The 15,276-nt window shown below is 43.5% G+C and overlaps 1 protein-coding gene across 2 annotated transcripts in view; it reads right to left on the reverse strand.

Annotated features, from left to right (window-relative positions):
- Positions 1-288: 288 nt before the first annotated feature.
- Positions 289-15,276, reverse strand: part of aspg (asparaginase homolog (S. cerevisiae)) — a 76,204-nt gene continuing 61,216 nt past the window's right edge. Inside the window, exons 14-16 of one of the 2 annotated variants that reach the window (XM_078406479.1) lie at positions 12,455-12,554; positions 12,175-12,240; positions 289-2,583 (exon numbers count right to left, since the gene is read on the reverse strand). In XM_078406479.1, coding sequence (XP_078262605.1) covers positions 2,572-2,583; positions 12,175-12,240; positions 12,455-12,554 — 178 coding nt within the window. In that variant the 3' untranslated portion in view covers positions 289-2,571. The remainder of the gene's footprint in view (positions 2,584-12,174; positions 12,241-12,454; positions 12,555-15,276) is intronic. The other variant, XM_078406480.1, reaches the window with a different exon arrangement.

The following is a 15,276-nucleotide window of genomic DNA, read 5'->3' on the forward strand; positions in this document are numbered from 1 at the left end:
GATTATAGGAGATGCTGGACCATCCAGTTGCAGGAAGATTGGCGGTGGGCCTGTATAACCCTGTGCCACATTAATTCAAAACATTGATCACTCATGGAATTTAAAATATCATTCAATGGATAAGTTAACAAATCCTGAAGGAAATCTAATTTCTTAAAATTGACATGCAATAATATGGATCAAGGCGTCAAGTCAAGAGTGTTTTAATATATGTCCCAAATGGAACAGTTAAATTCTCACTAGCAGCAAATGCAGAGACATAAAAAAGTGTTGTTTTCAAAAGCATTTTATTTAACATTTTGTCAAGCAAACAAGAAAAATCAAACGAGCAAAATGACATACAAATATAAGAATAATGTTCAACCTTGCAGATAAACATTAAAATGGCTCAGTGTAATCTCAAGACAAAAAGCACATTTATATCCTTAGCTAAGTAAAGAGTAGCCTGATAAATCTCATAGGATTTTCTAAAATGAAGCAATACCAATACAATCCAAGCTCTCCAGAGGTAAATGAATTTAAAGATCAAGAGAAAAGGGTTTCACTTATTCACGGAATTTTGAAAAGTATATTACGTGGAGTAATAACTTCTAATGGAGATGAAGGAGTAAATAAAATGAAGACAAAGAACTGCACATGATGGAAACCTCAGCAGAAAGACTGGTGGAGGAACAGCAGGTCATGCAACATCTGTGGAGGGAAATAGTCAGACCACTTTTTGGGCCAGTTCCCTTCTTCAGGCTGGAGATGAGAGGAAATAACTGAGAGATGAGATGAGGTCCATTATCCCCACAGATGCTGCCTGACCCCCCTGAGTTTCTCCAGCACTTTGGGGTTTTTTTGTTTAAGGGAAGAAAGATGTCATACATGGTCCAAACAGGGGCAGGGTGGTGAAGATGATGAAATCGAGGAGTTCTGCATGGTCGCAGAAGGTAGCCCCAATTGGTGATGAAGTGGAGGAAAAAGTTGAGGGCTTGTTTTGAAAAATGTGTCCAGCACAGCCAGTGAAAAGACAGGCATAGCTCGGGCCCATATAAGGCTACTCCTTTGACTTGAAGTGAGAGGAATAAAAAGAAAAGTTATAGAGTGGGAGGACACGTTCTGCTAGGCAAAGCACAATGCTAGTTGGGGGGAATGTTTGTCACATTAACAATAATCCTAGAACATATAAATATTAAAATGTAATGAGCATGTGATAGAATTCTACCATGGGAATACACCATTTGCAATAATTTTCAGACCAATATTATAGAGGACAAGTATGAAACAATAGATTAGATAAACTGCATTGGTAGGGTGGAGCTGCATTCCTTAACATTCTTGGCCAGAAGTTTGGTTTCAATGGTGCTTTTATTGTCATATGTACAAAGTGCAAACACACAATGAAACTCTTTTCCTACAAACAGTCCAGTAGTGTATTGCCACACCCAATATGCCCCAACTATTTATTTTTTTATCCATTGCCTAGGATAACTGGGAAGGGGAAAAGTTTAATGCAGATGTGCAGGGCATGTTCCCCTCCCCCACCCCACCCAACTCGAAATGTTACCTATCCATGTTCTCCAGAGACGCTGCCAGACCCGCTGAGTTGCTCCAGCACCCTGTGTCCTTCTTTACTTTTGGAAATGGTCCTCATTATGCACAAAGGAATGAAATTTGGACGTACAAATGCAGATCAGGTGGACGGAATAGATTGCAAAAGTGCATTCCTCAGCGGCATAAGGTGATGAGTAATGAAAGTGGGAGCAAGGCAGTATTCTCAGGTGATGCTAACGGACATAATCGGCATGGATGAAATCAATTTTAGCCCACCATGAGATTGCCACTTCTATTACATCAACAGTCAGTTAAACACAAATCTAGTAGTAAAATATCTGAATGAAGCACAATGTTCAACGAGTGTAGATCAATTCTCCAAGCACAGAGTTTGAGCAATGGCAAAAAAAATGTCCATAACCCCATTGGATCAATAATTTCCCCCCCTGCTGTTCCATGAAAGGGGTGGTGGGTGAATGATACATAAAAATAAATACTCCCATCAATGGATCTTACAATGTTCACCTAAGTGGCAGAGACCAGACCCTACGAACTCCAGTGGTGCAGAAACAAGGTGCTGATGCTGGTTTATACCAAAGATAGACACAAAGTGCTGGAGTAACTCCGTGGGTTAGGTAGACCTCTGGAGAAAAAGGATGGGTGACGTGTGGGGTCGGGACTCTGAAGAAGGGTCCCGACCCAAAATATCACCCAGCCCTTTTCTCCAGAGATGCTGCTTGAGCCGCTGAGTTACTCCAGCACTTTGTGTCTATCTTTGGTGTAAACTCCAGTGGTGCCCTGTCCACCCACTGGTTCAAATTACTTGCTTTAAAAAAAAATCCATTTGTCATCCAAAATATGATCATTGTTGCATTAAAAGTTTTGCGCGACATCTATTTAATAAAAAAGGAAAACTTTAGCAATATAAAATCCACTGAATATTTTCAATCGCATCTCACAGGTTCACGTTTACTTCCACAACACTCCAGAGCACACGTCCATCCCATGATCAGACGACGGCAGACTGTACTGAAGTCATTCCCACAGCTGGAAAAAGAAAACAAAATTCGCCAAAATGTCACTTTCCTGAGATTATAAAAGTTCAATAAAACTAATGCAAAATGATAAGCATCTGTAAATCTTCAGTTACAATAATGAATGTATAAATTCTGCTTCTAACAAACTAAAATTAGTTGGGTAAAGGGGGTTTATGCATCGATCATACTAGGATGTACATCATCCTCTGGGGCTCTTGTGGAAAGATAAAGTGTAACTGGACAGTAATATAGAATCATTAAGCTAGATAGAGCTTTTAAGGATAGCGGAGTCAGGGGGTATGGGGAGAAGGCAGGAACGGGGTACTGATTGAGAATGATCAGCCATGATCACATTGAATGACGGTGCTGGCTCGAAGGGCCGAATGGCCTCCTCCTGCACCTATTGTCTGTTGTCTAACTCTACTTGTTTGGCATGAATGGCTATATGATCTTTGCAGGCATGCCCAAAGACCATTTCAGTCATGGGGTCCTGCTGCAGACTTCATCACCTCTTGAATGGTGGCTGCACATTTTCCTTCTCGTTCTCCACAAGGCTAGGAGGAAAATGGACCACCTGGGGCCAAGACTTTATTTTTTGGGGGGGTAAAGACAGGGAGAAGGGAGGGGAAGAGGGTCACATGCTAAGCCACTAATCCAGCATGGGCCTGAGGGGTGTTTGTTGAATAGGATCATAACCACAGTGGGCTTGGAAAGAGTGGCTACACATTGGGCACTGGGGGAAATCAGGGAATCACGGTGACCAAATGTAGAAACAAAGAACTGCAGATGCTGGTTAACACATGAAAGGTCGCACAAAGTGCTGGAGGAACTCAGCAGGTCAGGCAGCATCTCTGGAGAACATGGACTAAGCAAGGAAGTGGCTCAAAAATAGTGGGTAAAGATGGAAATGGTGCACACAAAGCGCCAGATATAAAACAATCAGTTGATGCATGATTTGTCTGACTCACACCAGGAAATGCTTGCTTTTCCTGAACGTGAGAGATGTCCCAGAAACAGTCATCATTGTGACTGACTCACACCAAACTTCTATTAATAATTGATTTCTGCATTGCATCTTCTAATTTCTAAACCATTCTCTCCCTTACCTGTTCGTGTTCAATTACAGTACCATAAAATAGCGCAGAAAAATATTGCAGTTCATCGAATCCAGTAACCGGGCGGGCTGCTCTGTAGCACACAAAACAATGCTGCAACAGAAGGCACGACTAACCTGCAGGCTGACTTCCATCCCATACACGATGGCATTAAGGCAATCAAGGGAAGGGTTACTTTTGTGATGTTCAGTGAGAAAATGCTCAAGCCGTAAACTTGATTTTAACAATTTCAAGACAGTTAGATTTAGCTCTTTTGCCTAAGGGAATGATGGGATATGGGGAAAAAGCCGTAACGGGGTACTGATTTTGGATGATCAGCCATGATCATATTGAATGGCGGTGCTGGCACGAAGGGCCAAATGGCCTCCTCCTGCACCAATTTTCTATGTTTCTAATGTTTAAGAAACAATTAGACATGCACATGGACGGGGTATGTTTAGATGGGCCATTCGAAGGCAGATTGGACTAGTGTAGATGTGGCATGTTGGTCTGCATGGGCAAGTTGGGCCAAAGGGCCTGTTTCCTCGCTGTATGACTATGACTCTAAATTTTCTTTAAAATCTTCTGAATTAATTGACAGCATTTGAAATCAAACAGCCTTGACAGTTTGGACCAATTTTCTGAAAGTGTTTTGTGACAATGCCCCCTATTTGGGGATTGAGTACATTTGCAGATTGCTGCGTATTTGATAATATAACTACAGATGCCAGATATTTCCTGGCGTGAAGGTGAGTTTGACAGACTCGTTAAATTCATAAAGATTTAATTTTAGTCCAGAATAATACCTGGTAATCTCACATGAGCTAAAATCCCCGAGGACAAAGTCTTTGGAGAATCAAGCACTGGCTTCAGTGCTGGCTTCAGCAAGTATCAGTGAAGTCTCCGTGGGGAGGCACAGCGGGTAGAGCTGCTGCCTCAGCGGCAGAGTGCTGGGTTCGATCCTGACCCTGGGAGCTATCTGTATGTGGGGTTTGCACGTCTTCCCTGTGATTGCGTGGATTTCCTCCAGGTTCTCTGGTTTCCTCCCACATCCCAAAGACATGCAGGGTTTGTAGGTTAATCAGGCCTCTGTAAATTGCCCCTAGCATGCAGGAAGTAGATAAGAAAGTGGGATAATGTGGAACTAATGGGAACTCAGCCAGAGGCCTTTATTGAGGCACCGCCGTCTCGATGCCTCCCAGATCGCCGTGTAGAAGCTCAGGTCGGGGCCCGACCGGGGCCTCACGCGTCGAAGTCCGGGTTGGCGGAGTGGCTGACGGAGCCCACGGCTGGGGCCCGGGTCGGCACCACGGAGGCGTGAAATGGGGCGTCGACAGCGGCAAGGCCTCGGCGGCGGTAGCAGGTAAAACCTTGTGATGATGGGGCCTCGGCGGTGGTGAAGCCTTGCAATGGCGGGTCGACCTGTGTGCCTCGCGGGTCGACCTATGGTCGATGAGAGTGGGGAGGGGATGAACAATGGAGGACCTAGTGTGGGGGGACCGCTGTGGGGAGAAGAACAGTGGAGGACGCGGCGTGGGGGAACCGCTGTGAGGGGAAGAACAGTGGAGGACGCGGCGTGGGGGGGACTGCCATGAGGGGAGAGGGGTCTCTCCCCAATGGGGGACGGGGGGGGGGGGGGGACAAAGGGCAATGGGGACCCGGCGTGGGGGAACCGCTGGAGAGCGGGGGTTGGGGGCCAAAGGGAGAGCCGGCGTGCTTTGTAACTTTGTCAGCGCCATAGGTGGCTGCTATTTGTTTACATTGTGTATGCAAGCAAAGAATCTCACCGTGCCTGGTCACATGTGACAATAAAGTAGTCCTTTTCCTAACTAGTGTGAAGGGGTGATCATTGGTCGGCATGGACTGAAGGGCTGAGTCTCTATACTAAACTATCAGTTCCCCTCCTTCATTTGGTTCTGTCTGCCTTTCATCACTTCTTTAAATATTCCCATCATCATTTTAGATAGACACAATATGCTGGAGTAACTCAGCAGGACAGGCAACATCTCTGGATGGAAGGAATGGGTGATGTTTCGGGACAAGACCCTTCTACAGACTGAGAGTCAGGGGAGAGGGAGTCTCAGAGAAAAGGAAGTGTAAGAGATCAAAAGAGATGAGGTTCAAAGAAAATGTAGAATAGATCATTATTAGCTAGGAGGTGACAACAAAGCAAACAGAGATCAAAAGTAATCAGGGGGATAGTCAGATTGGTTGGAGAACTGGGAAGGGGAGGAATGGAGAGAAAGAGAAAGCAAGGGTTACTAAGGGGCGGCACGGTAGCGCAGCGGTAGAGTTGCTGCTTTACAGCGAATGCAGCGCCGGAGACTCAGGTTCGATCCTGACTACGGGTGCTGCACTGTAAGGAGTTTGTACGTTCTCCCCGTGACCTGCGTGGGTTTCCTCCCACACTCCAAAGACGTACAGGTTTGTAGGTTAATTGGCTGGGTAAATGTAAAAATTGTCCCTAGTGGGTGTAGGATAGTGTTAATGTACGGGGATCGCTGGGCAGCGCGGACTTGGTGGGCCGAAAAGGCCTGTTTCCGCGCTGTATATATATGATATGATATGATATGAAGTTAGAGAAGTCAATAATCATATTGTTGGGGAGTGAGATGCCTAAGCGAAATATGAGGTGCTGTTCCTCCAATTTGCATTGGGCCTCACCTTGTCAAATCTCCCCATTATCACTTCCCTGATTTACCAGATTAGCATTTTAACAAAAAGACGAACAAAAGATTAACAAAGCCTTAGCCTTTGTACCCCTTCTACCACCCACCGGCCGGCAACTCCACCTTCACCCACCCCTCCCTCCCACCTGGCTACATCTGCCACATTGCAAACTGATCGCAGTTCATTTACTGTGCCCTATTTCCACACTTAGGGCACTGTGCCCTATTGCCGTCGCAGCTGCGGCTTGCCTGCAGTCCGTCTGTCTTTTGTGTTTTTTGTTGTTTTTGTATGAGTTGTAGTTTTAATATGGTGTAGTGTTTGTATGTTATGTGGGGGGGAGGGGGTGGGAGGGAAGGGGAACTGTAAAAAATTCTCTCTCCCGAACGGAGACGCGACCTTTGTTTCTGTGTCGTGTCACCGTTCCCGTTGCGGCCTACCACCGGCCATGCACCTGGGACCACCTGGGGCTCTGGTTCGCAGAGCCCGCGGCCCGGATTCACCACCTGCGGCGCTGGCTGCCTGCGGATGCTGCGGGAGCGGCTGCGACTCATCTCCGGAGGCTCCGGTGCGGGCCGCGTGGACGTCGGAAGCCCGCAGCCCCTGGGTGGGGGCCGACATCGGGAGCTCTGGCAGCGGCAGAGGCAGCGTGTTCGCCCGCCCCGAATCGCGGGGCTTGGGTCGGCCCGCCGCGGACCTTTCACCGTCCGGCGCGGCGCTCCAATGTCGGGAGCCCCGACCGCCCCGACGTGGCAACTTCAACAGCCTGACCGCGGGAGAAGACGGCAGGGGAAGAGAAAAGACATTGTGGCCTTCCATCACAGTGAGAAGGGACTGGAGGAGACTCACTGTGATGGATGTTTCTTTTTGTTTGGTGTTAGTGTGTGATTGTATGTGTTATTGCATTTTTATTGATTATTCTTATTGGTCTTAATGTTTCAACTGCGGGTAATGTTTCATTTCACTACACATTTATGTGTATGTGACAAATAAACGACTATTGACTATTGACTTTATGGAAATGCTTCATCACAGATGGGGTATTCAGCCCTCGATATCAAGTTCTACCCCATTGTTTTACTAGCTTCTCCATTTTTTTAAAATGTTCCCTTCTTGAATAAATTAAAGTTTTCAATTCCAAAGTGACGATCAAATTGCAACGAGGGTGTGAGAACAAGGAATTGCTTATGCTGGTTAATACCAAAGGGAACACTGAAAATAGACACATTCAGCGGTTCAGGCAGCACCTCTGAAGAACATAAATGGCTTTTTGTGTCCCCCCCCCCCCCCCCAAAAAAGTCACATAATCATTTTCTCTAGAGAAGCTGACTGACCTGCTGAGTTACTCCAGCATTTTGTGTCTATTAAATTACAACCATCCTCTTTGCAAATAGAATCTTACAAACTTCATTTTACACTTTTCCTGGCAATGGGAACAAACACAAATTAGCATCATAATTTGAGACTTTTATTAGGTTACTCCATAATCGTTTTGGTTAAGCTCAAACTTGCCACACTTATTCAAACCTATGCTCCTTGCTCTGGATGCCATCTTATTAAATCTGTGCTATGTACAGTGGCGCAGCGGTAGAGTTACTGCCTTACAGCGCCAGAGACCTGGGTTCAATCATGACAATGGGTGCTGTCTGTGTGGAGTTTGTGTGTTCTCCCTGTGACAACGTGGGTTTACTCTGGGTGCTCCAATTTCCTCCCACACTCCAAAGACGCACAGGTTTGCAGGTTAATTGGCTTCTGTAAATCATCCCTAATGTGTGGGATAGTGCTAGTGTCCGGGGATTGCAGGTTGGTGCTGAATCATTGGGCCGAAGGGCCTGTTTCTGTGCTGTATCTCTAAACTATCTCCTTTCTACTTTGATATTTGAAATGATGATAGTTGTGTACACATACGTTCAAAATTTCTTCATTGCTTTTCTTTTAAACTTCTAAATACAAACCCATTTGCTTCAATATAACTCCTTAATAACCCAATTTATATGCATTACAATCTTGAATGCCTTAAGTATTGTGGATGCCAGGAGCAGTATGCAGATAAAGCAAAAAAAAAAGATATAGACAAAACGATCCAAACCAGCTGCCAGAGTCTGTTATTGCTGTCCTCATCTGTTTCAAGAGTTTTTCCTCTCGTTTCACCGTAAATGTTTAAATAATTACTAACTAGATAACGATTTGATTAAACAATTACTTTACTGCTTTCAATAGAAACAGGATGTTTGCAAAAACATTAAGACAACTTCAGAGTTCTTTGAAGCTTTTGAATACAAAAAACTAGTTACTTTATCTAAAATTAGGGAAGTTTCTGACTAATAAACTGTGTGGCTGTTTACATGTTGAGATATTAAATGCTAATATAGTCTTTTGCAAACATTGTGGATACTGAGGAAGGATTTAATTTCCCCCAAGTACCATTTGCAAAGTTATTCAACAAGATAATGACCAGTGAACAAATTTTTTTGTTTTGAAGTCTACCTCACTCAACTCCTTATATTTGCATCTGATATAAAGTATCATATGTGGCCCAGTGGTAGAGTTGCTGCCTTACAACACCAGAGACCCAGGTTCGATCCTGACTAAGGGTCCTCTCTGTACGGAGTTTGTACATTCTCCCTTGATCACATGGGTTTTCTCTGGGTGCTCCAGTTTTCTCCCACATTCCAAAGATGTGCAGGGGGTTTGTACGTAGTGAGACAGAATCTCACAGGCAGCATCTCAGGAAAAAAAGGATTGGTGACGTTTCGGGTCAGGTCCGTTCTTCAGACTGTTATTTGGCTTCTGTTAATAGCCCCTGGTGTGTAGAATAGAACAAGGGTATGCGGTGATGGATGGTCGGCGTGGACTCGGTGGACTGAAGGGCCTGTTTCAAGGCTGTATCTCTACACTAAGCTAATTACATAGAGCTAATTATTTCAAGCATTTTCTCCACAAAAGCAAAGGACATTTCAAGAGAAAAATTATGATCATTGCAGTCTGGAAAAGTTCCTGATTGGCAAAGCAAGACTTCACCACCAACCTCCAAATCACACATCATCCACCCTAGATTCAGGAAGAATGCAATAGGTTGTTAAGGATCTCTCGGCAATTCTACAATTGGGTTGGGCCATAATTAGATTTTGAAAGCATCATGCTGATCAGGTTTGTCCTGACTTGCAGCTCAAACCACAGATCCTGTAATCACATCAACACAGAAAAACATGCTCTTCGTGTCTTTGGATTGGCTGCTCCTGATTGGCATGAAATTAGTAGCTTCGTAATCAAGCATAAACGACAAAAGAAAAGTCAGTCATCTTTCTGATTTATCAGATTGCACCCAAGAATTAAGATAATAGTCGCATTTTCAAACCAAAATGACACAAACAGAAAACGTAGAAACAAAGAACTGCAGATGCTGGATGATACAAAAGGTAGACACAAAGTGCTGGAGTAACTCAGCAGGTCAAGCAGCATCTCTGGAGAAAAAAAGATGGGCGACGTTTCGGGTCAGGACCCTTCTTCAATTGGCCGTTAATTGGCTTCTGTAAACTGTCCCTATGGTGTTTTGGATAGAACTAATGTAAGGGCGATTGCTGGTCGGCATGGGCTCAGTGGGCCGTTGGGGCTGTATCTCTAAACTAAACTAATTACATATCGCTCATCTACTACTAATTCAGTCTGAAGGGTCCCAACCCAAAACATTACCTATCCCTTTTCTCCAGAGACCCTGCCTAACATGTTGAGTTACTCCAGCACTTTGTGTCTATCTAACACAAACACGTCTTGGCCTAGTTAAAAGTGCTCAATTTGAAGTTATATTGATGGAAGTGGTATTCCCTATCCATGCAATCTCATTTAATTCATTCCCACAAAGGTAGACCCTCTTTGGAGTAAAATCATTCAGAGTAAAAATGGTTGACTACTTGTTCCTAAACAGGCACCCGAGTTTAACATTCAGTGCTGACTATTGTGTACTTATACTGAGCACTCCCTGCTACTTCTACCACAGATTAATCTGGAGACTGAAGGAAAAGTTACCCAATACTCATCTAGGCTAATTATGTTATGAATATACGTTTAAAATGCTTTTTCCCAAGGTTTAGAAAAGCAATGTAGAAAAAACCCCATTTGTTCTTCAAAAGAATGAGGCTAGGCTAAAGCTTGAAGACATGAACTGAAATTTCGTACAGCTTCTACAATGAATTCTGCGCACTTCCTTTTAAACCAGGGCACTCATAATTTACGTTTCCATATATTATGGACCAAGAAATTTTGAGACCAGTCAATAAAAAAGTAGGCGTCAATTTAATATTCACGTAACTGAGCTGAATTATAACTAGCAGTGAAGGAAGAGAGAGAAATTCCGAAAATATTTATTTTCGATCACTTTCGGCAGTAAAAGATGATGAGGGTTCCACAGTGAAGAAGAAGAAAAATATACATTTTACATGGGAACAAACAAGGCAATGGAAGGAAACAAAAGGCAAAGGACAGCATTTTATATGGTCCGATTTATCAACTTGTTTCTTTCGTTTAAGAATGATTTTGATGCCTATCCACATTCTCCATGCATTTGTAACATATATTTTATCATTCTGTGAAGTTTTTAAACATCTTTAAAAACCACCTAACTGTCCCTTAATAACATGTAGAAACAAGCAACTGCAGATGCTGGTTTAAGTGCCGGAGTAACTCCAGCATCTCCGGAAAACATGGATAGGTGACGATTCGGGTCAGAACCCTTCTTCAGACTGTTTGTGGACTGGCGGAGGGGGGGGGGGGGGGGGGGGGGAGAAAGAAAGCTGGTCTCTCCCAGCTTTATTTTTTCCTCCTACAATCAGTTTGAAGAAGGGCCCCGACACCCGAAACATCACCTATCCATGCTATCCAGAGATGCTGCCTGACCCGCTGAGTTACTCCAGCATGTTGTGTCCTTTCGTCTCTTAGTTACAAATTGTTGGAAGCTGAAAGTAGAGCCAAAGTGATGGAGGTACTCAGCGGGTCAGGCACCATCTCTTGAGAAAAAAGGATAGGTGACCCTTCTTCAGAGGTCAAGAAACAGTTGCCCTACCATGGCTTGGAATTGATCCAGCTGCTTTCCCTAAAAATCTGCTTTCCTAAAGATCTCCAAGGGGAGCAATAATAATAATAATAATAATGCATTACATTTATATAGCGCTTTTCAAACACTCAAAGGCGCTTTACAGGGATTACTAGAACATAGAAAAGAAAATAAATAGATAAATAAGTAAACGAACAGAAAAAGGAGACAGAAGGTGAGGTGACGGTCAGTGATTGAAGGCAGTGCTGAACAGATGAGACTTCAGTGATGTTTTGAATGTGGTGAGTGAGGAGGAGTCTCTGACGGTTTGGGGTAGTGAGTTCCAGAGGGTGGGAGCAGCGATGGAGAAAGCCCTGTCCCACCAGGATCTGAGTTTGGTCCGGATGGGGGGGGACAGGAGGTTGGCAGCAGCAGAGCGGAGGGTGCCAGGTGGGAGTGTGCCTGTGGAGGAGGTCAGTCAGGTAGGATGGGGCCAGGTTATGGAGGGCTTTGTAGGTCATGAGGAGGATTTTGTACTGGATTCTCTGGGGGATGGGGAGCCAGTGGAGCAATATACTGTACACAGGGCTACAACTTGCACATACTTATTGTGCATTGCTCTTGTTTAGTGCACTTCTCTGCAACAGTTATGGAGACAAGTTCCATAGCATTTTCCCCATATACAAGAAAGTCGACACCTTTAGTGGTTTAAAAGGGCGAATTAAGATGAGAGATACGATTTGGAATTTCATTATAATTTGGAACGGTTTTAATTAGGGTTGAGAAATCACCGTCTTCATGAAACTCTTACCAGTTTGTTTGGCTTCAGTCTTACGTGAAGGAATGTAACCACCTCTTCATTCCCAGCAGTTAAAGCCTGGAGGCAAAGGCAGAAACATTCATGCACCTCAGCTTCACCCAGCTGAAAAATGTGATTCATATCATGAAAGTGCCAATGGCTATTTTTGAGCAGCAGCTTAGAATGTGTAAGGGTCATGTGCGTCACATTTGGGAGGAATGTCAGCTCCAAGAATATTTTACGTGGCTCTCCCCTAGTCCCTGTCAAAATACAGTTCAACATGTTTGCTTACAACTTGCAGAGGACTTTGTCCATCGTAGCTGCATTGGTCCAAGTCCACCCCAGCGATCTGCCAAGTCTCCAATCCTTCCACATCACCGTTTGCAGCCAGGCTGTTTACAACAAACAACGTTTCACATTTTTTCTTGCATAGGCAGAAAAACAGAAGCAATATATCTCTTACTGCGAGTGGCCAGTTTCATTTTGTTCTTGTTTGAATATGAAAAAGATACAACTCCTTTGAAAAGATGCTGTAAATTTTCAACCTATTTCATTGGCATTTATGGGGAAACCAGGCCATTTGTATCAGCAAGGTTTAGTTTAGTGATACAGCAGGGAAACAGGCCCTTCAGCCCACCAAGTTCATGCCAGCCATCGACCTCCCATACACACTAGTTCTATGTTATCTCACTTTCTCATTCATTTCCCACACACTAGGGGCAATTTACAGAGCACCAATGCACCTACAAAGGCGAAGACGATTGATAAAGGGAATGAACCAAGAAAGAAATTGATTTGAAATGGTGGGGAGAGGATTAAAGAACACTGGGTGCCACAGTGGTGGAGCTGTTGCCTCACAGCGCTAGAGACCCAGGTTCGATCCTGACTACAGGTGCAGTCTGTACGGAGTTTGTATGTTCTCCCTGTGATCGCGTAGGTTCCCTCTGGGTGCTCCGGTTTCCTCTTACACTCCAAAGACGTACAGGTATGCAGGTTAATTGGCTTCTGTAAATTGTAAACGGTCCCTAGTGCGCAGGATTGTGCTTGTGTACGGGCTAATCACTGGTGCAATGGTCGGTACGGACTCGGTGGGCCGAATAGCCTGTTTCTGCGCTGTATCTAGACTGAAAGGTAAATTGTAACTATTTCTGTGGTCTTAAAAAAAGGTCAGGATCACCTATTACCAATTAAATTTCACGGCTCTGTTCCTTGTTAAAAGTATATGATTAAATAACTAAAAAGATAAAACTTCCCAATTGAGATGTATTTTTTAAAAGAAAAGATCCTGACCGAGATACTGAAATCTGATGCACACATAGTGCCACATAGTGTTAGGAGATGAGTAAAATCCCACTGGGACAATGCCAAATTCCAAGAAGTATTTTCCACAAAGTCAGCAAGCAAATTGAAAATGTCAAAACAGGCTCTTCCCTATTTCATAGTTTGGCTATAACACACGTGCTGTTATAGGGAGAAACCTGTGAAGAGGATTTGCCTCAGCATATACCTCCTTTAACAAGATGTGCTACTATCTTTTCACATACACGAAGAGTCATCTATTTCCCACCCAGGACTTCATTATAACCATTCGTTTTCTGAGTCCTATTTACAACTTCAAGAAAATACACAAACTATAACAGACCGATGCAGGAATTAAAATATCATATCATACAAAATATAAGTACATCTCAAAATAATTGCTTAGCTGGCACGAGTGTAGCTACAGTGGAGAAGTTAAACCAGTAAAAATACTTACAATATTGCAGATTCAAATGTAAATAAAGTCAATAAGCACAATCATAAACGCTTTGTTTTGAATTAATGTAAACCAGTAATTGCAGATATCATATGAAGTTAATTAAAAAACTTATTTGTTAATAAAATAAAGCCACAGATGTATCTGATATAAAAGACTCAAACTAGCCACTTTCCTAAATGTTGTATATTTAGTTTCCCTGTTCAGTCCCAGACAACAACTGACTGCTAGCAAATCCACTGACTTCAAAACTAATCTGATTCTGTTTTTACTGAACGTTCACTTTATTTGAGGGCCACTAGAAAACAATCAGAAGTAGGAAGACACAATATGCTGGAGTAACTCAGCAGGTCAGCCAGCTTTCTTTCCCCCATCTCTGCAACCAGTCACAGGTTGCAAAGATGGGGGGAAAGAAAGCTAGCTGACCTGCTGAGTTACTCCAGCATATTGTGTCTCAACCCAAAACGTCACCCATGCACGTTCAACAGAGATGATGCCTGACCTGCTGAGTCACTCCAGCACTCTGTCTTTTTTTGTAAACCAGCATTTGCAGTTCCTGGTTTCTACAATCGGAATTCTACATGATCTTTCTACATGATCTTTCCCTCTCAAAGACCAACTCAGTCAGAACAGGTCAGGAGTCCACCATGAAACCTTTTTAGCGACAACAACCACAGTGGGTCATTTACCCAAAAAGCTACTGGGTGATTTTAATAAAAGAATACTTAAAATTAAGTAAGCAGAAAAAATAATCTGAATGAGATAAATGTACTTTCAAACACTAAACTGTTATAAATAGGCACCTTATCCTTAAGTTAACCAAATAAATCAAAAGATACTAATGTAGTTAAAAATAAAGTGCATATTTGAGTTTTGCAACTTAAATCTCGCCCGCTGTACAGTTGAGCTTAATTGCATCCCCTTTTCCTGTGATTGTGATGTACTGAGACACATCAGAAGCGAGTTGCAAAATTACAGCAGGTTCAGTTGTAGCTACAACGAGATCTGGGTGTCCTAGTGCATCAGTCACTGAAAGGAAGCATGCAGGTACAGCAGGCAGTGAAGAAAGCCAATGGAATGTTGGCCTTCATAACAAGAGGAGTTGAGTATAGGAGCAAAGAGGTCTTTCTGCAGTTGTACAGGGCCCTAGTGAGACCGCACCTGGAGTACTGTGTGCAGTTTTGATCTCCAAATTTGAGGAAGGATATTCTTGTTATTGAGGGCATGCAGAGTAGGTTTACTAGGTTAATTCCCGGAATGGCGGGACTGTCACATGTTGAAAGACTGGAGCGACTAGGCTTGTATACACTGGAATTTAGAAGGATGAGAGGGGATCTTATCGAAACGTATAAGATTAT

This window comes from Rhinoraja longicauda, chromosome 10, assembly GCF_053455715.1.
Source record: "Rhinoraja longicauda isolate Sanriku21f chromosome 10, sRhiLon1.1, whole genome shotgun sequence".
Lineage (NCBI taxonomy): Eukaryota > Metazoa > Chordata > Chondrichthyes > Rajiformes > Arhynchobatidae > Rhinoraja > Rhinoraja longicauda.